Source organism: Lutzomyia longipalpis, chromosome 4 (assembly GCF_024334085.1).
Source record: "Lutzomyia longipalpis isolate SR_M1_2022 chromosome 4, ASM2433408v1".
NCBI classification, from domain to species: domain Eukaryota; kingdom Metazoa; phylum Arthropoda; class Insecta; order Diptera; family Psychodidae; genus Lutzomyia; species Lutzomyia longipalpis.
In genome coordinates this window covers 11,058,137-11,082,168 of record NC_074710.1, presented here as the reverse complement: position 1 = coordinate 11,082,168, position 24,032 = coordinate 11,058,137, and the positions used below count along the sequence as shown (strand labels likewise).

At 37.2% G+C, this 24,032-nt stretch overlaps 3 protein-coding genes across 7 annotated transcripts in view; 1 reads left to right on the top strand and 2 right to left on the bottom strand.

The window, feature by feature from the left end:
* LOC129796090 (zinc finger protein 431-like) overlaps positions 1–24,032 on the bottom strand; it is a 382,644-nt gene that overhangs the window by 249,623 nt on the left and 108,989 nt on the right. The gene's annotated exons all lie outside the window — the stretch shown is intronic.
* LOC129796062 (uncharacterized) lies at positions 285–18,771 on the top strand. Of its 4 annotated transcripts, none has more exons than XM_055837750.1 (9): positions 285–424; positions 4,831–5,265; positions 10,537–10,627; positions 11,505–11,708; positions 14,374–14,611; positions 14,677–14,780; positions 14,853–15,150; positions 15,234–15,408; positions 15,471–18,771. In XM_055837750.1, exons 2-9 carry the CDS (start codon positions 5,232–5,234, stop codon positions 16,757–16,759), a joined length of 2,433 nt encoding a protein of 810 aa, XP_055693725.1. In that variant the 5' UTR covers positions 285–424; positions 4,831–5,231; the 3' UTR covers positions 16,760–18,771. The 4 variants fall into 4 exon arrangements, with proteins under 4 accessions (XP_055693725.1, XP_055693726.1, XP_055693724.1 ...); XM_055837751.1 differs by having other exon boundaries at positions 285–439; XM_055837749.1 differs by lacking the exon at positions 285–424 and having other exon boundaries at positions 4,603–5,265.
* Positions 18,622–23,015, bottom strand: LOC129796031 (DNA repair protein RAD50). 2 transcript variants are annotated; one of them, XM_055837689.1, is made up of 4 exons: positions 22,932–23,015; positions 22,601–22,877; positions 18,939–22,537; positions 18,622–18,862 (listed from the first exon to the last, which is right to left on the bottom strand). In XM_055837689.1, the coding sequence occupies exons 2-4, from the start codon at positions 22,856–22,858 to the stop codon at positions 18,799–18,801; spliced, it is 3,921 nt and encodes a 1,306-aa protein (XP_055693664.1). In that variant the 5' UTR covers positions 22,859–22,877; positions 22,932–23,015; the 3' UTR covers positions 18,622–18,798. The 2 variants fall into 2 exon arrangements, with proteins under 2 accessions (XP_055693664.1, XP_055693665.1); XM_055837690.1 differs by having other exon boundaries at positions 22,601–22,869; positions 22,932–22,982.

Genomic DNA, 24,032 nt, shown 5'->3' with positions numbered 1-24,032 from the left:
AGAATTTTGGTGGGATGATATGCCCCCCTTGAGCAATTTTTCGTGGTCAGCAGTGGAAAAATTCGACATGGCGCCAGATGAGAGACATACCGATGGATGATCTGCTATATGAAATATTTTCTCCCTGCAGAGGAAAAATTATTATAGCTTTTTACACTTGGTGTTGTGGAAAAGAGATTGTTGTGTAGGATGGTGGCGCAGCTTTTTAATGAGAGTGAAATTCCTTTGCACGTGCGCCGACTCTCTGAATGTCTCATGATCATCTTGCATATCATCTTCATCTCAGTTGATCACGAGTCACGAGAGAGTGAAGTTGGGATCACGGTGAAAAAAAAATCAATTTGAAAGGAGCAATAATTGTTTGTAAATTTCAACGTGCAAGTGAAGTTTTTTTTTTAATATTTTCTACGAGTGTATTTTTGAGGTATATATTTGACGAGTGAGTGAAGGAAGACACCTTCCCGCTTTGAGGAAAATCCACGATCAAATTTTACACTGTGGCGCAAAAATTTCCACAAAATCGTACCTTGTGCACCAAAATGATTCACTGTGAAAGATTTTTCTCCTGAAATTCAATGTGAATTCGCAGGAAGAGAATGAGAGAGAATACAAATCGAATAACTGGGGAAAGATCCTGGGGTGTGGATGAGATGAAAATTTATCCAAAAATAGACACAACACAGCACTTGGTGGTTTTTGGGATTGAGGGGCATCCTCAAAAAGTCAGGGAATCCATCAGTAAAATTTTCACTGCATTCCACAGCATGTGCTTCACCACAGAAATACGTATGTGGTGGCTATACAGCTCCGTGGAGACAAAGAGGAATAAATAAAAATACAATGGAACATCATTTTGGCGTCTGTTTGGGGGCCTCTCTTGAGGATCTATTCATAGAATTTATTGCATGAAAAGCCCGCGAAGAGTTATACTCTCAATCCTAGACATGGCAACATCTCTCTTCTTTTTTTTCGCGACAAATTTATCAGACTTCTTTTTCGTATTCAAATTCTTTTTGCTCTCCTGCGATACCAAAGATATCTAACGAAAAAAATACTGCGCATCTGAATTTTCATTTTCGTCCATCTCAAGAGAAATTTTCCACTCAAATGATGCTTTTGTGTGGGTATGATTAATAATATGGGCGATGACGATCGTTAAATCCATAATCTACAAAATCGTTAGATTTTTAATTTTTAAATTAAAACCGTTTAAAATGTGAAGTGCAGAAAGGAGCTTAAGGATTGAAGAAAAACATTTCTTAAATACAAACAAAGTTTCCTTAGAAAAATTCAATTCAAAGGGAACGTCTCTTACCATTTTAGAATCGGAACCTAACCAGAAATCAAATCAAGGGGGTGTTTCTAGAAAAAAAAAGGATTTTTTTTAAATGTGAAAGACATTAAAAAAAAAAAAAATAATAATAATAATAATAATAATAATAATAATATAAGGGATGGTCACGTTATTTTGGAAACTCTACAGGAACAAAATGGCCAAAATGTGAGAATTTCAAATAAATTTTTTGAGCACAAAAATTTATTTTCTAAATCAAAAATACTGAATTCTTATCAGTATTTGGCCATTTAACAAGAGTGCAAGCAGATTTCAAAATTTTGGTTTAAAAATTGGCTTGAAAATCGCTCTTGAAAGTCCCCGAGTTTCCAAAATAACGTGACCATCCCTTAGTTTATTCATGCCAAACAGAATACAAGATTCCCTAATAGGCTATATATGCAAATATTTGCTAACTTTTACATAGAGTTGCAGCCGGTCACAATAAACAACAAAGGATCATTTACTACAGTGTTCTACTAAAATTTTCTTAAAATACTTCGCTTCATCGCATCTTTTTAGTTCAGTTGGTAGTGCATTATAATTTCTTATTGAATTGTAAACTATGCTTTTTAACCCATATTTTGTGGTATTTGGTTTGTAATTTAATAATTCTCCTCTATTTCTAGTATTTTGAGTATGCTCTTCTATTTTTGTTTGTGTGTGTATATTTTTATTTTTAATTTTATGTATATGTACAATTTGTTGAACTTTTATTATGTCTTTGATAGGAACTAAATTTAAATTTTTATACAGGCTTGCACTACTTGTTAATCTGTTACAATCTGTTACAATCTGTTACCAATGTTTGAAAAAGAAATCTAAAAATTCTAGACTAATTTAGATTAGGATAACTAAGCCGTCGTTAGTTTCATTTAGATTAGCAGTTTTTGACAGTTTGTTTAAGGGGGGTCTCTTGGGAAAATTGTTAGAGTTTACACATATTTTATGTTGCAATTTTTGGGGGTTTTTCTTAAACTTGGTTTTCCGATGTTGGTTACATTTGTAGCCTAATTATTGAAGTGTAAGAAAATCACTTTTCGCCATCTTAGATGCGACGCCATCTTGGGATTTTCCGACTTTTCCACAGAACAGTCCTAAAACACAAAGGTAGGTTTTTCTCAGGATCTACTGGATGGATTTTGATGGGGTAAAAAGCAAATGAAAGGGGAAATACCAATTCAGATTTTGATGTAGCGGAATTTTGAATTTCCGTTCTGGGGCTGAGAAAAGTGAAAAAACGTCAAAAATATCTGAAAAAAGTCACATTTTTCCACTTTTCTCAGCCCCAAAGAGGAAATTCAAAATTCCGCTACATCAAAATCTGCATTGGTATTTCCTCTTTCATTTGCTTTTTACCCCATCAAAATCCATCCAATAGATCCTGAGAAAAACCTACCTTTGTGTTTTGAGCAAAATCTCAAGATGGCGTCGCACCTAAGATAGCGGAAAGTGATTTTCTTACTCTTCAATAATAAGTCTTCAAATGTGACCAACATTTGAAAACCAAGTTTAAGAAAAACCTCAAGAAAAATAAAAACATTGAATTTCATCAGCTCTCAAAAGAGACCCCCCTTAATTCTAACGTTTGACGTGTCTTTTAAAGTTTGACGTCTTAACTCATAATGTTTCTTTTCTAACGTTTGACTTATTATATAGTTGACGTTTTTTTTTCAAACGTTTCAGATTTCTTTTTAACCCCTTCACGTTTTTTGGGTCATACGCTGACCCAAACGTGAAACATTTTATTTTTTCAATATTTCAATATTTATTGTTTTTCCATGTTATGAATGCATCAAATTCACGCATAAGGGATCAAAGAAGACGTTCTGAGTGAGAAAAGTCCTCTAAAAAATTCATAGAATAAAAATCGCGATAAAAGAACGCATGTTTCAATGTTTTTATGTTTCACGTTGGACGTTAAAGGGTTAATCATTAACATATTTTACATATCATTTGAAAATTCCCTTTATTATTATTTTTTTTTAGCTTAAAATTAATTAATTTTGACATCTAAAGGGTAACTTTAAATTCCTGATTTTATTAGAGTGATTACACCCACTACGTTGTAGGGGAAAGGAGTTAATTAATTCTAAGGTTTTCATTATATCAGTCCATAAATGGTCATAAAACATGTACAATTTTTCCAATTTCTGCTTTAGTACAAAGCATAAAAAAGAATCTTAACTTACCTCATCAGACAGTTATTTCCTTCCTAATTTTTCATCAAATTTTCATTCATACCCGACATGGAGAGAAAATAAATAAAAAACCATCTACACAAATACCATTTGGAGGAAATTCCATAAACCGCCGCGGTTAGAAAAAGTGATTGAATTTTGTAAACAGAGGAAGTTTCTCGTGAGATCACAGCTGCGAAAGAAAAAATTCGCGATCAAGTGTATAGAATTTTATTAATAGACTTCTTCTGCACACTCTTCCTATAATAACTATTTTCACGATCATGAAGTGTTTTTTCCGCACTCTTTCCCAATCTATTTTCACGCTGCTAATTCATGGTGTGAAAATTTTTAGACATCCCGCTTTTTTTCACTTCGTGAAAAAAATGCAAAGTTTTCGCGCAAAAAAAAAAGCATCCACCTCGCGAAAGTGATAAAGAAATCAATAAATCTGCCAAAACGTAATCCGGCAGAGGTGAGGTAAAAAAATCTTAATGGGTTTTTTATTCGCTGAATGCATTGAAGGTCTCGCACGTGAAGGTCGTTCGTTGAATTTTAACCGCCGAGCCCACAAAAGCCGAAGAAATTCTTCTAACGTGAACTGTGTGCGTTTGCGCGAAAGGGATTCGTTCTTAACGTTCTAAATACTCTTTTTCGTACAGTTAGATGATACAACATTTTAGAGCTCAATATTTTTCGAAAATTCAATCATTCAAAGAAAACTATCTAACAGCCAAAATCAAGACACTCGAGAGCCCCCAGAATGGAACAGATTAAGAGTGAGAGAAATTGCGAGGGTGGGAATCGAGTTGATTACTTGCATTTTCTTCCATTTCATCGTCTATTTTCGACCATGACGTCAGTGTAATTGGTGGAAAAGCGCAGAAAGTATATCTAATGAGACCCCCTTTATAACTTATTAGCTACGGCGGAGATATGTGATAGCGTTGATTCATTGATTCCCATTTAATTGATTTGTTGACCTTATCGAAGACTCGAAAACTCATTTCATATCGCAATTTTTTCTCTCTCCCTTTTTTTGCATTTAGCTAGAATCCTATCTTATCACACCTGAAGCACAAGCAGGTGAAAGAGTTAACTTGCTGTTAAATCTCACTTTTCCTCTTTTGTCACTCACTCTCTCTCTCATCTGAAAAATTTCACAAGTGAAACGTGCCAAAAACCTCGTGAGAAGTGAAAAATCAATCAAAAACTCCACAGTGTACACGGAAGATCGTGGATTTTCTCTCAAAACCCATCAGAGATCAGAAGAAAATTCCTTTTGCATAATCTTTTCAACGATTTTTCCCTCGACAGAATGTCAGCTCATGAATCGCTCCTACAATGCTGTGAATGTTCAGACCGTTCAGACAAAAAGTAGGAAAGTGTGAAAAAAAAAGTGAATTAAAAATACAATGTTTTGAAACATAGAGAAGGATTACAAAATAAACACCATAAAAGCTGCAAAGTACTACAATATCGTGGCTGAAGCTTTGAAAATTTAGCAACCAAACAGAAAAGGGACAGTGCAGACACACAAATCAATTGGATTACTGACTACTGGGGCATTTAATCCATAAACACTGAAGTGTATCACGAGGGTGGTGCAGTCACATAGGAAAAGCAAATCCTCCAGTTTTTTTTCGAGTGGAGAAACAATAGTGTTTAAAGAGCCACTTTTGGTACAAGAGAATAAAATTCAGTGAAAACGAAAAAAAATGATCCATGTCGATGAATCGGATCCCATTGGGGGTAAGTTTTTGCTTTGATCTTTTTATGCGAAAAAAAATCCTTAAAAATGGAGATTAGTTTTTTCTGTGAAAGAAAAAGAGAAAATTCGATAAATTTAGGCCATAACAGAAAATAAACGAATTTTTTTTAAACTAATTGGTGAATATTGCTTTTTATTCAATTTCACAAAACAGGGGCGTAGCCAGTCAATTCAAAGTATTTTGCAATAATTCAAATTTGAACCAAAATTTTTCGCAAATGCCACCCCCAACCCCGCTATGCTTTGAGATTTTTTTTTAATTTTGCAGATGTTGAAAATAGATGAAAAACTACTTGACATTTGTCGATTTTTAACGTTTGACGTTTCTTTTTCCAATATTAACTACTGTATTTCATGTGCTTTTTAACCCTTGGAGGATTTTGCTGGCCACCAATTTGACACTTTTTAAATCATTCTAGAATAAAATGTCTTAAATTTATCGTGATAATTTCTACCCTTGTGTGTAGGGAAGGTTCATTACTTCAAACTTTTGAGTTTAGAAACCTCAATCCTCCAAGTGGTAAGTTCTGATGCTTTTTCTCAAAAAGAAAATATTTTACGAAGTTTTCTTTCGACGATCTTAAAGTAATAGAACTTCCCTACACAAAGATACTGAATATTTCAGAAAATATTTAGTAGATTTTAATTGTGTGGCGATAGAAAAAAGCCGAATTGGCCACGATGGCCAACAAAATCCTCCAAAGATTAATTACGTTTGACATATTTTTTCATATTTGTAATTTTTCTAACATTTATTGTTTTTTAAGGTTCAAAGCTTAAATTCTATTCTTTTTATGTAATTTTTAGCATGAAAATGATCTCTTTTGCCTTCTAAAAAAAGCCTGAACTTAACTATACTCCTGCCATGCAAATTAAAATCTTAGAAATAAAGATAATTTTACTAAGATTTTTTTAGTAAATCTTTGTGAACTTTTCCCAGCTCACCTCAGTGGATAATTTAAAGCTTCATTGCGATTTCTTAGTATTTTTGTGATTCTCTACAAAGATTAAAACCGTGTCCTAGTTTTTTTCTCAAATGATGATTTTTTTTTAAAACTCCTTTTGAAAATTCCTACTCTAACAATATATTTCTTGCTGTTCTTAGACATTAACTTACTTTCTAAGCAAACAAACGTAATACACAATTAAAGATGTTTTCAAGGAACAAATTATTTAGTTAATATGTAAATTAAGGACATTGCCTTGCATATAGCATTGCAAAAAGCCGGTCTTTCACATGGAAATCTCCCTCCCTCCTTCCTTGAAATTAACAATATCCACTTGTTTCCTCTCAATCTTCCTCGTGCACCATCAAGGCGAAAGCACTGAGAAAATCGCAAACAAATTGACTTTAGCCATTTGGTCAGGTGCCAAAAGTTGCCCCCAGTTCCCCACCCCCCTCCTCCGGGGAAAAAAACTCTCTTGTACATTTCTGTTGTTCAACTGGTGGAATTTTTTTTATCTCATTTTGTATGTACTCTCACTCTCTCAACTTGACTTCCCGCCAAGAAGTGGACTTGAAGGAAAACATCCGCTATAAGTGAGCCCTTTCTTCCTCTCCCCACTGCCCCCCCCCCCCATACCTAAAATTCCCCCCGTATAGTGAAGAAAAACGTGCTTTAGAGACACTTCCATGGCGTATGAGAAAATTGATATGTGTAGAGGTTTGGTGGGAGAAAATGGTTTTTGAAATATTTAGTATGATTGTTTATTTTTCTTTCACATCGTGGGTGGAAAAGCGGCTCCGTGGTGAATCAATTCCTGGCCCCCAGGCAGGGAGTTCATTCACACGTGCGAGGAGATTTCCCCGGAGCCAGGGAAGACACAACAATTGCTCCATTGCATAACAAGTGGCTATGAGGGGGCGAAAGGGGGGAGAACTCTCATTTCTCCTTACAAGGTGACATTGAGTCTTCTTTTTGCCCCCTTCGTTGGAAAGTGTAGGGTACCCTTTCTTGGCATTTTCATCAAGTGCTATAAAAAACAAACTTTAATAAGTGCATAAGAGGAATGTTATGTACCTATGCATTCTTTCTTTTTTCGCTCAAGAGAGAGAGAGAGAACGATAAGTTTGTTCGTTTGTTCAAGGGAAATTCATACCACTCGAAAAGACAAAATGTCTAGACGAAGGGAAATACTTAATTAAAAAGAAATGAAAAAGAAAATACCTGGAAAATTCTGAGAAATCGGGAAATCGAAGGAAAACAACTCGTTTTTTTCTTCTTCTTCAATAAGGAGAAAGCTGCAGAAAAGTGCAAGAGAATTATTGTGAAAGAATTTCAAGATGTGAATGCATTCGTGACAAATAAAATGGGAAATATTGACAGGTGGAAATGGAAAAACTCACACAGAGAAAGGCGTTCAAGAGTAAAATATATATCATTGGAAATTGTAGGTATGTTGCTTTTCCAGATAAAAATCCGACAGTTTTTTCTTGCATTATATACTTTAGTCAATAAGTTCAGTGATATATAGCATGGCAATATGTATTGCATTAAAGATTTTTATTATAAGCACAACCCTCCCCCTTCCCTATTAGCCGTTGAATAAAATTTGCAGAATGTGGTTCATAAAGTTAGATTTAGGTCATCTTCCCCTTCTATTATTGTTTCTATTTCACTAATCAATCATTCTAAGGAACAAATAAATATGTATCTGAAGATTTCATCTCCAAAAGTGCACGTGGCAGAATATGTGAGAATTGTGAAAATTGCGTAAAACACTGCTAATATGTTTTAAAGTTAAACGTATAAATTTAGACAACAAACTTGGCCAAAGAATGTCTCGTGAAAATTCTTCTGTAATTTCATCATTAATTTCACAAAGTGTCTCATAAATATATCCAAACTCGTATTGGACAATTATATTTTCTCGTTGACTTTTCTTCTGCAAAATTCCTTCTACTTATTTTGTGTTTATTTCACGTCCAAATTGTCAATTTTAGAATAAACAAAATATTGAGGTCAACCGCAATTAAATCCTTTTTTCCCGCACACAATATATGATTCATATTCAAAGAGATTATTTTTAGTAAGTGAGACTAATTTAGCAGATATTAAAAGAATTTCATAATCTAAATCTTGCCAAGAAATGAAAAATTATCAAATTTTCGAGAGAGGAATTTCTCAACAAAAAAAATCCCAAAAATCTCAATAATTAGAATTTTTGAGTTTTAATAAAGTTATAAATTAGTGCGATGTAATATTTTCAAAACAGGATATAAAACTAATTGATTGACAATGTGACGAAAGGAAATTCAATTACTTTTTACAGAAGAATCCACATCTGCGGACATTATGCCGATGAAATGTGGCGCCTGCACTTTTTGGATGATATTTTCTCAATGAAACTTGGTGGCGTCTACCGTGTGAGGGGTTCTCTTACTATGAGACGCCGCGGGGGTGGAAGAGTCTATAAATAATTTCATTTTAATTGAGACTGGCTGTGAGAGTTTATATTTGAATGCATGCCAAATTTTCTCTCTCTCAAACATTATTTATTAAATATCCTCTCTCGTTTATTTATTATTTGAAATGTTGCAGTGGTAGAATACAAGGCGCAATCTTTGCGAGACTGCAAGGTAGAACAATGTACAGGAGTGTGGTGTACCTCTAGCTGTTTGTTGCAATAAATATCAAAGAAATATTTTTCAAAGTTTGAGTGAATGAAGTTTTATTTTTGAAGCTAAGAAAATGTTTCGTAAGAGTATCAAAACTAAATGAAGAAACATCAGCGCGAATGTTTCATGCACTCTGACGTCATTGTTAGTGTTTTTGAGTAAATTTCCATCGATTTACCTCAATTGAAGTCAGAATGGAAATGGGAAGTATTTTTGGTGTAAAAGTACGTGAATTTTCTTCTAAATTCCTGCAATACATTCTCCACAGCCTCCACAGCGTGTTCAATCCTCCAAATTTCTTTTAAAAATAATCCCCACTACAAATTGAGAAAGTAAAAAATCTATCCAGATCGCTAAAGTGGATGGAAAAAGGCTTTATGTTGAAAATAAAAATCAATTTCGAAATTTATGCTGATGAATCTCTGTTTTGGTATTTGGGTCGTGGCTACTCTTGACAAAAAGTTTTCCTCACTAGAAACTTTCCGTAACACGGCAGTCAAAGCTCAAAAGCAGGAAGTTGGCAACAACAAAAAAACAGTATGAGGCGCAATCTCTTGCATGACAAATCCCTCGAGAGTGAAATAATTCACGAGACACACGCCATGAACTATCGACATTGAAGTAAGAGTTTCACTACTCAAGTTCACCAAACAACGACGACGACGACCGATTTAGGAGGCCCCAAACGCGACCAATCTCAACCTCCTCTACTTTTTGCCACGCGTGATCCGGCTATTTTCGGATGCGTCTCTCCCTTCATGGGAGAAAAAACTCATCCACGCACGCGGACACTTGAAATTCCCTCGCGTCTCAATTAATTTGTGTAAATTTCCTCATTTTCCCAACACACAAACTCGCTATTTCTGACCAATAAAGTCTCGACTGTAACGCAGCAGAGTGGAGGAATGTTGTGATTTTTTTTCTTACATGTCTGGATCATAGACTCAAATTCTAAAAGAAATTTTCAGATTTAATGTTTGTAAGATTTTTTAAAAATACTCTATATCGGCTTCAAAATAGGAATTGAAAAACAACGTCCCTTCAACTGTTGAAATTTAATTCAAAGAGGTAAAAATCATAAAAATGACGTCATTTTTTGCGTTTTTGAACAAATTTTTACCTCCTCTTTCAAACTGACTGGTGAAAAATGGAAAGTGGCGATTTCTTATCTTCTTTTTAATTCTCTTTAAGATTAACCATATTCCAATTATTTCCTCGAACGATGGGTTTTCCCGTTTTTCAGCTTTCCTGTTTTCCATATAGAAGGCGGATGAACTCCTTCAAAAATTTTTAAATGAGAGATTTTCGAGTCTTTCTAAAATGAAATGATTTTTTGCTGATAGAAAATTTGCTGATCCAAAGCTTTAGTCAGTGTTCAAAACTTTCCTTTATACAGAGAACAAAAATAATCCGATTTAGAGTATCCATCTCAATAACAAAAAAACCTTCGAAACTCCATCTAACAAACTCTTTATACTAAAAGTTATGAGGCTCATGAGAGCTTTAATACAACTTATGGTTGCTAAAATGGCTTATATTGAGAAGAATGTTAGTTCGATGTGATTGAATTGACCTACAAATTATTTTGCCATCTTCTAATTTCCTTCTTTGTTTTTTTTTTTCGTCTCTGCAGAAATCGAACCAAACTTTCCCACACGCGATGTCACCATTAGACGAGGTGTCGATGCCAAGGAACACTATGAGATGATCAAAGAAATTGGCAGGTAAGTGCAACTGTAAGTTAAGAAGAAATATTTCTTTGGAGAATGTCCTAAACTTTGCCATTTCAGCACTTGCACGCGTCCACAAGCACACACGTGCACTTCTGGCAAACGTTTTTATTTGCCAAAGACGGTAAAAGACGTTAAAAGTTTTGCAAAAAAAAAAGTATAAAATGACTTTTTCTCTGTGAGACTTATCCTTTTGGTGTAAGAATTGCGCCATCGTGACGTGATTGTAAAATCCACCTAGTAGGTTAAAAGGAAAAAGAAAGACAAATGACCAGAAGAAAGTTAAGAAATGAGGATAAAGACCCCATATATTTTTTCAAGCTAGCATGTGATGACACCCCCTCACACAAATTGCTCGATAAATTCGCTTATCAACAAAATGCGTGAGAATTTTTGCAAAAAAAAATTCCGGGTCATGATTTAAATCATTCTTGAACATTTTACATAGTCAAAAATGAAAAATAAATTAATGTGGGCCTATTAAATTAAACTATATTACCAAGAACTTGATTAATAATTTTCTTCTCATTGCATAGCTATACCAGAAATCATTCCTGTGTTTAACACCCAATAAAAGTGTCACATTTTTGTGGAGTCTCTTGGCCCCATGGGAACACCACCGAAGCCCCCTCCCTCTCCACCCACACTGGGGCCTCCACTGAAAGCACAAAGTGCGAAAATGCGTGGAATGCAAGTGCTCGAATGTGCTGTGTGTGCGACAAATTGAGGTTCAAGTGTTAATTGAATCATAAATTTGGCGAATTTTCCGGAAATTGGGTGCTCGCGGGGAAAATTTTGAATTTCCTATTACACAGCTTCAATATAAATTACTAAAACATGATATGTCTCTATTATTTATTCTCCACAACAGAGGAAAATTTGGCACAGTGTACAAATGTCGCGAAAAGTCTACAGGATTGCAATTGGCGGCAAAATTTGTACCCATCCCCAAACGTGAGGATCGCAGGAATGTTGAACGTGAGGTGGAAATTATGAATTCACTGCACCATCATCTTATTATTCAACTCTACGATGCCTTCGAGTTTGGCAAAATGATGTGTGTCGTCCTCGATTTGTAAGTTTGCATCGAACACACCATCTCCCATTTTCCCATCTTTCTTACAATATAGGTTTTCATAACCACCCCAAGCCACCCTTATAAAGTCCAATTTATTTTATTGGTTATTTATTGAAGAGGAAAGTTTAGTGGAATATAACCATTTTTCCGTGATAAAACATAAAATACAAGAAATTGTATTTTATAAGGAAAATCGCGTTTTCTTTTTTATCTGTTAAAGCATAATTTCCTATAATTTTTTAAAATAAAAGGTGGTAAGTTTTTAAGAGTAAGTATAGTAGTAATTTTTGCTACATGAAAAATTTAGATCTGAAAAACGTTATATAATACTAAAATTATTTTTAAAAATTTTTAGAAAGAACCTGTGAATTTCCTTAAGATGTCAGTTGAAAAAAAGAACTATTGCCTTAAGAAATTTCTAAAATAATGAGTAGAGTTCAACCGAAAGATGATTAAGCAGGGTATGACTGTTCTAAAATTTTAGTAAAAATAACATAAATCTCAAGGGGTGTTTATCTGACGAAAATTTTAACTGTATATTTCTGAAATTATACGGTGCGAATTTGTAAAAAAAAAAGTACCTGAATAAAATAAATCTAATAATAATTAACTGTATATTGGCGAATAATCTGTAAATTAGCGAATAATTAGGCCAGCTGAGATGTAAAATTACCTCCAAATAAATGGGGGACTAACCAAATTTTGCACCATTTGATTCAGAGAATTATAAGAAACCTTTTTATACTTACTAGAATGCTCTAAAACTTATGCTCGTTTCAATAAATGCGTTTAAATAGTTCCATACTTTTTCCCATAGAAGCCACCAAAGCCATTGAACGAACAAGTGACGTCACTGGGGTGTTCCAAGAAATTGCCCACACAAACCACATAAAATACTATAGTTTTTACAATTTCCACTCAACAGATTATAACGAGGATTAAAAGAAGTACTTCCTACATGAGATAATGCAGAAATAAGTAAAACACACATTATTTCATGAAAAAAATTCCCCACAAAAATGAAAATATTCACTCGAAAATTCTCAACTGTCAAATCATACTTTTTCGGAACACGAAATTCAGCGACGTCGCATGTTCGTTCAATGGCTTCGATGGCTTCTATGGAAAAATGTATGAAAAAATTTTCAAACGCATTTTCTGAAATGAGCATACGTTTTAGAGCATGCACGTAAATATTAAAAAATTTCTTATATTTTTATGAATCAAATGGTGCAAAATTTGGCTAGTCCGAATTTATTTAAAAGTTTGGGGTCATTTTTCGCTAATTCTATTGGCCTAAATCTTCCAAAGATCTGAATATTCTCATTTTCAGCTAAAATTTAGTGCTTCTTCAGTTTAAATTTACTACTTTATCTGTTTAAATCTACTTAAGTACTTTTCAGAATTGAATTTTAGTACTTTTTCCAAATAAGTTTGGAACTTTTTTTTAGTTTTAATTTACTATATTTTTTTTGGATTGAATTTAGTATGTTTTCGATTTGAAATTATTACTTTTAATCATTGAATGTACTTCTTTAGATTAAATTTTCAAAAAAAAAATACCAAAATCTAGCCGAAATAAATAAATTCAAACCAAAAAAGTACTAAATTCAAGCTGAAAAAGTATACTGAATACAAAGGAAGGAAAGGGTACTAAATTAAAGCCTACAAAAGTACTAAATTGAATTTTACTTCTTTGGGTAGAATTTAGTACTTTTTAGGCTTTTGCTCCTCAGTCTCTACTAATTTAAGATTGATAACGAAGAAATATTCTTCTGCTGAATATTTTGATTTCTTTGGCGAATCATTCATTCAGATAAATTCCCCTTGATAAAATTTATTTATTGATTCACCAAAGTTGTAAAAAAAACAAATTTTTAGTTTCAGTAATAGTTTATTAATAAAACCTAAGACGTTTTCTAAAATACCAAAGAGTATCCATTCGGGTTTTTACTTTCTAAAATTATAATTATTATTTCTTGTGTATTATAGACTCCATAAATGAAAGAAGTGAACAAAGAAAAATAAAATCACGATTTTTCGTCAAAATTGTTTAGTTTAATACTTCATCTTATAACTTTCAACCACAATTTACCTTTCAAACTACAACTGATCATGCACACTTGAACGGGATTTATAGGTTGTAAAAGAAATCTAAAAGAAATCAATGAGATTTCATAAAGCATCGCACGTTTACAAACTTAAGGGCATAAACATATCAATAAAGTATTGGATTTTGTCAAAGAAAGTCAAACAACTTGTAGATTTTTTTATACATCCTCCCCCAATTTTATTATCCCAGCTAACGTGTTGGATTTTAGAATGAGCATCCAAAATGTATTACAAAATTCTTCGAGTATTTGCCCCATCTCGCTGACACTCCATTGGGGGAGTGAGAAGAACCATCGAGCAAAAAAAAACTATCACGTTCAACCCTTAAATAAAATATGTCGACTACCCCCAGACTTCTCTCGGAAGTAGGTAACTTTTTATGGAACCTCATAAAATTACTCCCTCAATGTTTCGAGCTGCTTTGCGAGATTTTTTTTTCTGAAGGGAAGTTTCCCGAAGAAATTGGGATGGAATACATAAGGAGAAATTCCTTGGGGATGTATTAATTAGTGTGACAACTTTTTTTTGTCTTTTTCTCTGTTTCCCGCAGAATTGAGGGTGGAGAACTCTTTGAACGTGTTATCGATGATGACTTCATTCTAACGGAGAAAGCATGCATAGTTTTTGTACGACAACTATGCGAAGCAATGGAATTTGTCCACAGAAAGAACATCCTACATCTCGACCTTAAACCTGAGAACATTATGTGCCTAACACGTGAAGGGAATCGTATAAAGATCATTGATTTTGGGCTAGCGCGAAAGTTTGATCCAAATAAGAAGTTGCAGGTAAGATTATAAACTTTTCTTTCATTTTCTTGGACTGTTATTTGGACCTTTTCTCTATTTTCTAGGTTCTCTTTGGAACACCTGAATTTGTAGCTCCAGAAGTTGTAAACTTTGATTCCATCTCCTACGGAACAGATATGTGGAGTGTAGGAGTTATCTGCTACGTTCTGTAAGTATACCTGTCTTCCTGAAGTCTTAAGTCTGATACTAGTTAGCTATAAATGAATTAAAATCATTTCAGACTATCGGGACTTTCTCCGTTTATGGGTGAAACGGATATTGAAACAATGGCCAATGTAACCATTGCAAAGTATGATTTTGACGATGATGCATTCCGGGACGTGAGTTCGGAAGCAATTGACTTCATATCGAGTCTCCTTGTGAAAGATGCTGCATCGCGGATGACGGCATCGGAATGCTTAGAGCATGTTTGGCTCAAGAAACGTCCATCGCGTCCTACTCTAGCTCCTAAACCTCTAGCTGTTCCCCCTCCAAAGTATATTAAGGAACCCAGTCCTATACCAAACAATAAGTCTCAGGTGAGCCAGATTGAATAGTTGTTTGTATTAGGATCATCTCGCTAATACGAAACTACGTCGTTTTCTGGTTATACTAATTTCAGATTGGCAATTTAGATACAACAAAGGACAACCTGAAGACTTTTGTAGAGCGATGGGGTGAACATCCAAATAGTCCGTACATCTTTGATACAGATGCTCAATTTATAGCACCGCTATCTGAAGATTCTGGATCCATATCAACGCAGCCAATCAATGATGGGAATCTTTCATCTCGAGGTGATTTATCTCGATCTTGCCTAATTATTCTCACTCACTAACAAGACCTTTTCCTACCTCAGGATGCTCTCCATCACCATGTGGCTCCGTGAGCAGTTCACAAGACGTAGCAGACACAGAGAATGAACTCAAAGAGTTGGATACCAACAGTCCAGACATGGTTAATGGTGGTGAAGAATGGTCCGAATCACCAAAACCAACAAATAAAATGTTCAGAGAGTACCTACAGTGCTTTGAACGACGCAACTCAGATAGCAATTTCGTCCTGAAGCATAGCAACAGCATGGAGAAGATAAATCTAGCTGATGAAATAAAGAAGCTATCAGATCGCCTACTCATGCTTTCAGCAATTAAAGTGGATAAGGATGAGGAAAAGTCCGATGCAGGAAATCCAACGGAAATCCCGGAGAAAACTGACAATAGGACAAAACCTGAAATCAAACCTAAACCTGATGTTAAAGTAAAACAGAGCACTGCAGAAAAGTCTGATCCCAAAGTAAAATCAAACTTCAAGGAAGAGTTGAAGGGTCAAGTGAAAAATGAAATTAAAGTTGAACCAGAAAAGCCAGAAAAATCAAGCATAGAGGAAAAGTCAAAAATTCAGAAACCTACTTCAGAAGCATCTTCAACCGGAGGGAAAAGCCCACAAATGGCACCAAAGAGTAAAAGCGAAAATCCAAGGAGTAAGGTGGATATTTCAAAAACAAGATCGAATCTCGTGGAATCATTCAATAAATCCATAAATCAGGCACATAGTGAAAGAAATGAGATCCACACGAAGACATCCCAATTTACACGATCGCGAAGTGTTATTGGAAATAGTCTGATAAGTAGTATAACAGAATCCCTCTCTAGGCACACCAAGACCTCCGTTAGTATAACGAAGGAACCAAAAATCAATGGATTCTCCGAGAGACTGACCAAGACAATTGAGGAGACCCCCAAGGTAACAGCTGAGGATAAATTAACCCTCAAAACAGCCCCAATTAGTGTCCCATGGGCAGCTGCCAATAGAAGAACAAAATTCCGCATGACGCAGTTCAGTCGAGACGTTCCTGTGGGATCTCCGCATCAACATCAACCAATCTACATTGAGGAAGCCGCTAATACAACAAAAGATTGCCTCCTGCATCTTCTGGAAAAGTACAGTGGTGTCAGTGAGAGTCGAACCCCATCAATTTCTACCCTTGGACGACATCAGAGCTTCTCCTGCGCATGGGGTGCCGAAGAGGATCTAGAACAGCGATCTATGAACTCCATTAATGCCTTTTTTCAGCGACATGCCAGTCATATGGGTAAATCATCTGTAAAGCAAATGCAAGCTACGATCGAGGGAAAGGGGAAAATATGAGTTCCTCCATGTGTGGGGAGACATTGGCATGGAAGAATCTACGGGGATTCCCCTGGGATCCCATCATGGCAGGCATTGTCAATGAAAGACAATCTTCAGCAGCAGAACGAGAGTGAATGAAAGCCCATATTGGGATGATGCAAAGAATGCTTGAAGGAAGAATCATGATTAAGGAATCAGGTCTTACTCAATCTAGGCAGAGAAGCTAGAATTTTAAATCAAGACCTAGAAATCTTTTAAAAAAATCTATGGCGGAAACTAACTTCCATTTTATAATTTGGAATTAAAAGGATTTGAAGAATATCCTTAACTAATATTTCAGTTATCTTCTGAAATTCTAAACATAGAAATAGCAAAACCGGATTTACAAAAAATAAGAATAAACAAATTGAATACTCAGAAAATCAATCCTGCTCGTCGAGACTAGAGCAAACAGGATAAAAGGTAGTCTTGCAGGCAACTAAAATCGATTGGAATTAGACCAATATGGACCTAGAACTTAAGTAACTAGATTCCTGGGATTCACAGGAACTAGTTCAAGCCTAGATATTGAAGACTTAGAAGAAAATTTGAATTATTAAAAAAAAAGGATTTAAAATCCTGAAACTAGTCCCAGTTTCATCTTTAAAACCTTTTAAAAGTGCTCTCAAATATTCGATCTTGGTTAAATCTTAAAGGCTTATGGTTTATTGTTAGGTAAATTCGCGGCAAAAGACTGCAGGCAGTGCTAGAAACTTGAAAATTGGCATAAATGTTCCTTAGGACATACATATAAAGGAAGGAAAATGAGTTCGGTTTGGTTTCGTCGGTTAAAAAGCAAATGGCGGCCAATTTCCAAAATGGCGTCCTTTTGAGCTATAATGTAATCTTAAGTATATCGTAGGTGGTTGAAATTTTAGTATGCTATGGCTGGCATCAAGACCTTTCCAACGATAGGTCATTTGACTTCCTAGGTCCCCTAGAAACTGAGATATTGCCATTTTTAGGTTTTTCTTTAGAAGCTCATATCTCCGGTTCTATTTTCAAGTTTCTAGCACTACCTGTAGTCTTTTGCCGTGAACTTACCTAACTATTATGGATTCCACATTTGTGAGAACTATTTAAATTCCTTCGTGGGTATTAAAAAAAATGACCCATATTGTAGTCGAAAGTTTTATCTTTTATCCTGATTTGAAGATTCAAAAAAAAATTCCTGAGCTTATCCGAGTTAAAATTACTGACTAATTTCCTGAGGTTGAATAGAAATAATGAGCTATATGCCCTAAAAGGAAAGCAACTAGAAGTTTGTACACTATTCAATACAATTTTTTATTCCTGGAACGGTATGATGTTCCCAGAAAGTGCCGTAAGTGGCTGGAAGTTGTGCAGGCATCTTTCCCATTGCATCAGGAAGTTTCTAAGGGATTTTAAGAACCTCCTTTTCAACACCCGGCCGATCCTTGATTTCATTTAGGGGTGAAAATCTGTCTATATAGGAAGTTCTTTTTAGACACAGATATTGGCCCAAAGATGACACCAAGGATCAGCCGGGTGATGAATAGGAAGTTCCTAAAATCCCTTAGAAACTTCCTGATACAATTGGCAGTTATCCTGCACAACTTCCAGGCACTTACGGCACTTTCCGGGAACACATCAAACCGTTCCGGGAAGGAAGTGTATTCAAAAAGTGTACAAACTTCAAGTTCCTCAAAAGGAAATTAGGAGTTTTTTTTTATTATTGATCCTTTGTAGCAACATTTCAGATATTGGAATTTTTCCTGGACACATCTGTGTTAATGGAATATAATGTGAAAAATGATGAAAAATAAACTCTGCAAATAAACCTTGTAGGAGACATTAAATTAATTTAAAAAAAAAAGAACTTGATGGTAAATTGTAATGAAGATTGCCTAAACTACTCCCCCTAGCTTTAAGCACTCCATTTTTATTTATTTAATGCCATTATATTGTAAATAATGCGGATGTATGTATTTTCTCAAATTGTGAATAAAGTATTTTTCTTTCTCAAAAAATTAATTTAAAAATCCGCTCACCCCCTCCTAATCCCCGCGACGGTGCTTAACGATGACGGACTTGCCCTTTTCCTGCTTCACGCGGTAGTAGCTGTTGGTTTAAAGAAAAGGGAAGAGAAAGGATGCGTGAGGATACGCCAATTAAAGAATATTATTTGTTGACTTACTAATCAAAATTCCGGAGAGCATGGAGGAATGTTTCATCGTGCGTAATGATGATCAACATGAAATTCATCTGGGATTCCCGCTTCTCCACAAGGCGCCCAAGAGCCTCACCGAGAGATTCAACATTGGCATAATCGAGATTTGTTGTTGGCTCATCCAGGGCGAGTACGTTGCAATTGTGACTGAATGTTTCCGCGAGGGCAATGCGAATGATGAGGGAGGCAAGAACTCGTTGGCCAGCACTGCAACGTCCCCTCATGTCAATTTCCACGTTATTCTTTATCTGGACGACGCGATAGTTGTAGGAGCGTCGTCGATCAGTTCCCGTGAGTCCCGATTCATCCGTACGGATTTGAATGTAGTCAATATCCCGGCCACAGTAGATGTCCAACCAGAGATCCTTGATTAGCTGATTCACACGCACCATCTTCTCGGCGTGGTACTTCAGGAGAGCCCATTCCAGCGCCATCCTGTACTGATTGAGATCATCCACCACCTTCTTAAGCACGTGAACTTCATACACGGCATTCCGGTGATTTTTCACAGCATCCCTGTACCTCTCCTCACGTAGCTCCTCACCCAATTTCTCAATCTGACTCTCAAGCTCCGCCTTTTGCCCTGTGTACTTGCTACTCTCCTGCCGAATTTTATCCACCTCCCCCAGAAGGTCCTTCTTCTCACGCATGAGATTCTTTATGTTCAGCCCACCGATGCTTGAATTTAGCTCATCATAGCGCTTCTGCAACTCCTCTTCGTCACACTGATGCTGCTTCAGTTCACGATTATCCAGCAATTGCCTCCTTTCCACATCTTGCTTCGCTATGGCATCCTTTGCATCATCAACTTCCTTCTGTAGCCCCTGAAGATCCTTCCGGATGCTATTGAGCATCTTCTCCGAACTACTCTTCCCACGTTGAAGCTTCTCCAGTTGTCCCTGTAAATTCTGTCGTTTCACCTCCCTCAATTCACGCGATTGCGTAACAACCTCACTCTTGATGCGTTTGATTTTATCCAGAATCTCACGCTCCTTGGTGAGGAGTTCACGATTCTTCCCCTTAAGGCGGACACGAGCATCAGTTTGTGCAGAAAGATCCCGTTTGAGGGGTACCAATTCACACTTCGCATCACCAATTTCCTTCTCAAGTTGCTCCACTTGTCCCTTCAACTCCTCAATGCGCGTCCGAAGCTGCGACAGTGCCTGAAGGCCCTTCTGCAGGTCAATTTGTCTCCCCTCAAGGTGATTCTTCCTCTCACGGAGTGAATTAATTTTCTCCCTGTGCTCTCCCAGGGCTGCCTCCTTCACCTCCAGCATCTCACGAACTTCCTTCAGCTCAACTGAGAGAGTTGATTTTTCCACCTGAGCCTCATCCATTGTCCATTTGGACGAGCGCGATGGGAGTTTCTCCCGGACTTCCACCAAATCCGACTCAAGACGTCCAATGAGACGCAAAACCTCATCCAGCACACTCATATCACCAATTAGGCCACTGGCAACCTTCAATTTCCCCTCTGGTTCCGCAAGGGACATCTCCAAATCCTCAACGAGGCTTGTCATCTCACTTAATTCCCTCTCAGTGCCCCGGAGAGCTTCCTCGCGCTTCGGGATGTCTTCCTTGAGGCGCTTCACTTTCTCAGTGATTGGTTTTAGGGCCATTAGGGCGTCATATTTCATCCGAAGCTGCTTCAGTTGCTCATCTGTCTTTTCGGCCTTCTTTGGGATCTCACGAATCTCATCAGTGAGCTCAGAACTCAAATTCTCAACTTCATCCACACGGAGATCTTTGTGGCAAAGCGGACAGCACGGGGTTTCATTCATCTTCTCAATGTACATCCTGTAGAAGCTCTCGGAGGACTTGAGACTCCCATGGGTGAGTTGACTCTTTGCAATTTGCTCCCGGAGACGCTCAACAACTTCCTCATAGGGGCTGGATAGGCAGAGTTTGTACATCTCCTCCTCACTCGTTGTCAGCTCAACCTGAAGTCGTTTCACTTCATCTTTCTGCCCCTTCCGGGTAGCCTCAAGCTGTGCCAATTGCTTTTGGTGGCGCATAATCTTCTCACGCACCTCCTGCAGCTCTCGCTGTACTTCCTCCTGCACCCCCAAAACACTTCGTCGGTAGTTTGCTGCAATACCCGCAGGGAAGAAATCCTTCAGGGTATCAGCATGCTTATTCCGGATGCGTTTTGCTTCGGTCTGTCGCTCTTCCAGTTGCCGCTCCTTGGCCACAATTGCAGCTGTAGTGGAGGCAATTGTGCTGAGAAAATGAATTTCCTCATCGAGCTTATCGAATGTCTTCTGTTTCCCCTTGATACTCTCTCTGAGCTCATCAATCTCCCTCTTTGCATCCTCCTCATTAACTTTCCCCCGTAGTTGCTCCAAATCACGCGTTACTCTCTCAATATCTACCCCGAGATCTTTCAGCGTTGCCTGAGAAAGCTCAACATCATCAATTTCCCGCTGAATCTTCTCCTGTTCCACCTTCTTCTCCCTCATTTGTCTACCCTTGCTCTCAATCTCACTCTCCACCTTCGTGATTGAATTCCTCAAATCATCAATGACCTTCTGGGCTGCCTCTTCGGCTTTCTCATGCTTTGTGTGCATCTCCTCAACAGCAACACCTTTTGCATGAATCTCATCATCAATTTTGGGGATAATCTCCTCGACAGCTTCATTGGAATTCTCTAAATCTTGCGGCATGGGGATTTTCAGCATTTCCGCCAATTTCCGGGCATTCCGGGCTCTGTCTGCATTCAAGTTCTGCTCCTGCGTTATCTTCTCCACAATAAGGTGGCTACTTATCTCAATCTGCTGCACGTCATTCACGAGGGATAGCTCTTCTCCCCGCAAGGAAGCCACACGAGATTCAAGTGTCCTCAATTCATCCTTCTTAACAAGCATTCGTCGATCGAAGCCAACAATCTCAATTTCCAACATCTCAAGACTTCCCTCGAATACATTGACAATATTCTTCCGGAGGCTCTCCTGGCGTTCACGCTTGTTCTTCAGCTCCGCCTGCAACTCAACGAATTTCCCATAGAGCTTACTGTATTCCGCCTCAATTGTGAGAATCTTCCCCAAGCGCTCATCCAGGGGCTTCTGATCATTCGCAAACTTCTCAAGATTCTCCCGGAGCTTCGTTTCGCGCATCCGAAGGCGCTCCATCTCAACATTCTTCGCCTCAGCATCTTGCTTGTGGCTCTCAAGGAGACGAAGATCCCCATTCTTCACGGTGACCTTCTCAGAGTAGCCCTTGCGCATCTTTATGAGCTTATCAATGACTCTATTGTACTGTGTTGTGCCGAAGATTGCATCAAATTTCTCCTTGACGCGCTTCTGCTCATCCAATGGCCAACTGGAATCTTCCTGATGGCAGAAGATCACATTATTGATGATGGCACGTGAGACGCCCATGATATCACTCATCTCGGTGTTAACATCCACAAGACGCTTGCTGACGGACCCTTTGGAAGGTCCCGCATCCGGACAGTAAACATTTGCATCCATCGTCTCAAATGTAGTCTTGGTGGAGTTTTTTGTTGTCTTCTGCGTTGACTTCATGGAGCGCGTAACAACGTGTTTATTTCCCTTCATATCACACACCTAAAAATATCCCAGAAAATTAAAAGAAAACTCTCATCTGATGGAAATTCAAGGGAGTCTCACCTGAAGCTTCACCTGGCCCATACATTCTTTGAATTGATGAATCTTTGGGTCATGCACAAAGCCAGCCCCTCTGTCCGAGCCCGGGGGCACCTCCCCCGTCAGAGCATACTTAAGACACTCGATAATCGTGGTCTTTCCACTTCCATTCACCCCCACTATGAGTGTCAAGGGCGAAGAGAATTGAATCTCTTGCTGATCACCGGTTTGGGCTCCAAATGAGCGAATCCCGTGGATGAGAAGTTTGTCTATTGTGGACATGACTTCTTCCTCTGAATTCCTAAAGTTTGCTTAATATTATAAACAAATTTAAGCAATAAAATTCAATGCTTACCTTGATTTTCCTGAATTTACGAAATTATTTTTCTCCCGGAGACAGTTTTTTTGAGGTTATGTTGTATTTCAGCGCGCATTTATGCATAAGCACTGACATAAGACGCATATTGTGCATAACTGAAATTTGAACGAGACGGCATGAGGAAAAATATCTTCGTCTCACTCTGTGTTTTGTGGTAGTGTGAGTGTGGAACGTGTGGAAAACTATTTTAAAAAATTAATTTTCCATGAAAAAACTCATTTTTGAGGCTTCAAAAGTTGGCGGTCGGTTCCGAGGGGCCCAAAGAACGTTCAGTAAAAATTTGGGGGCGCAACTCGCCGGATTTTTTTGTTGAATTTGCACGACTTTTTCTGGCGCGGATTTTGAGTGTTTTGAACTGGGGACGCCAATCGACGCGGCGTCGCTTCCTGGTCACAAAAAAAGTAATTTTGCTGGGAAATTCGGCGGAAAACGCGAGAAAATTGCGAGAAACTAAAAGTGTGAGGGAGACAGCATCAGTGACGTGCACCGTCTCATTTTCTCTTCAACAAAATGTACCAAAAAGAGCGCCAAATTCAAAAGGTAGTATGTAAATAAAAAACATGAAAAGAGCCCGGAAAGTCAAAAAATGGAGCAAAAATCATTCAAAACTTCATCCGGATAGGCAGGAAAGGTTTCAAAAATAATAAGAAGCTTAAAAGGTCCCTATGCAACGCTAGTCGAACACAATGTAATTCCTTCTATTCATTTCAATGTTGTTTCAAAATTTAGGTTATGTATTTCCGGACGATGCCATCACTGTACTTTTTTATGTGATCCCAGTGAATATTGGGGAGTTTCTCTCGCGAAAATGAAGTGGGTCAAATCAATCAATCTTTACATGAACGGTGAATAAACTTTTATATGGGGGCTACATGAAGGGGGGCTCTGGGGGGAAAATAAATATCACTAGTTCATTGCTGCTATTAACGGTTTAGGAATATATTAAGGAAAAAAGTGGAAAAAGTAAGTACTACCTCTCCTAGATTCGTGTAAAACTGTTGGTATCCTAAAGTTTATTTAAGGAAAAAAAAAGAACAAAAAGTTTTTGCCTCCCTTGTATATTCTGACTTTGAGCTT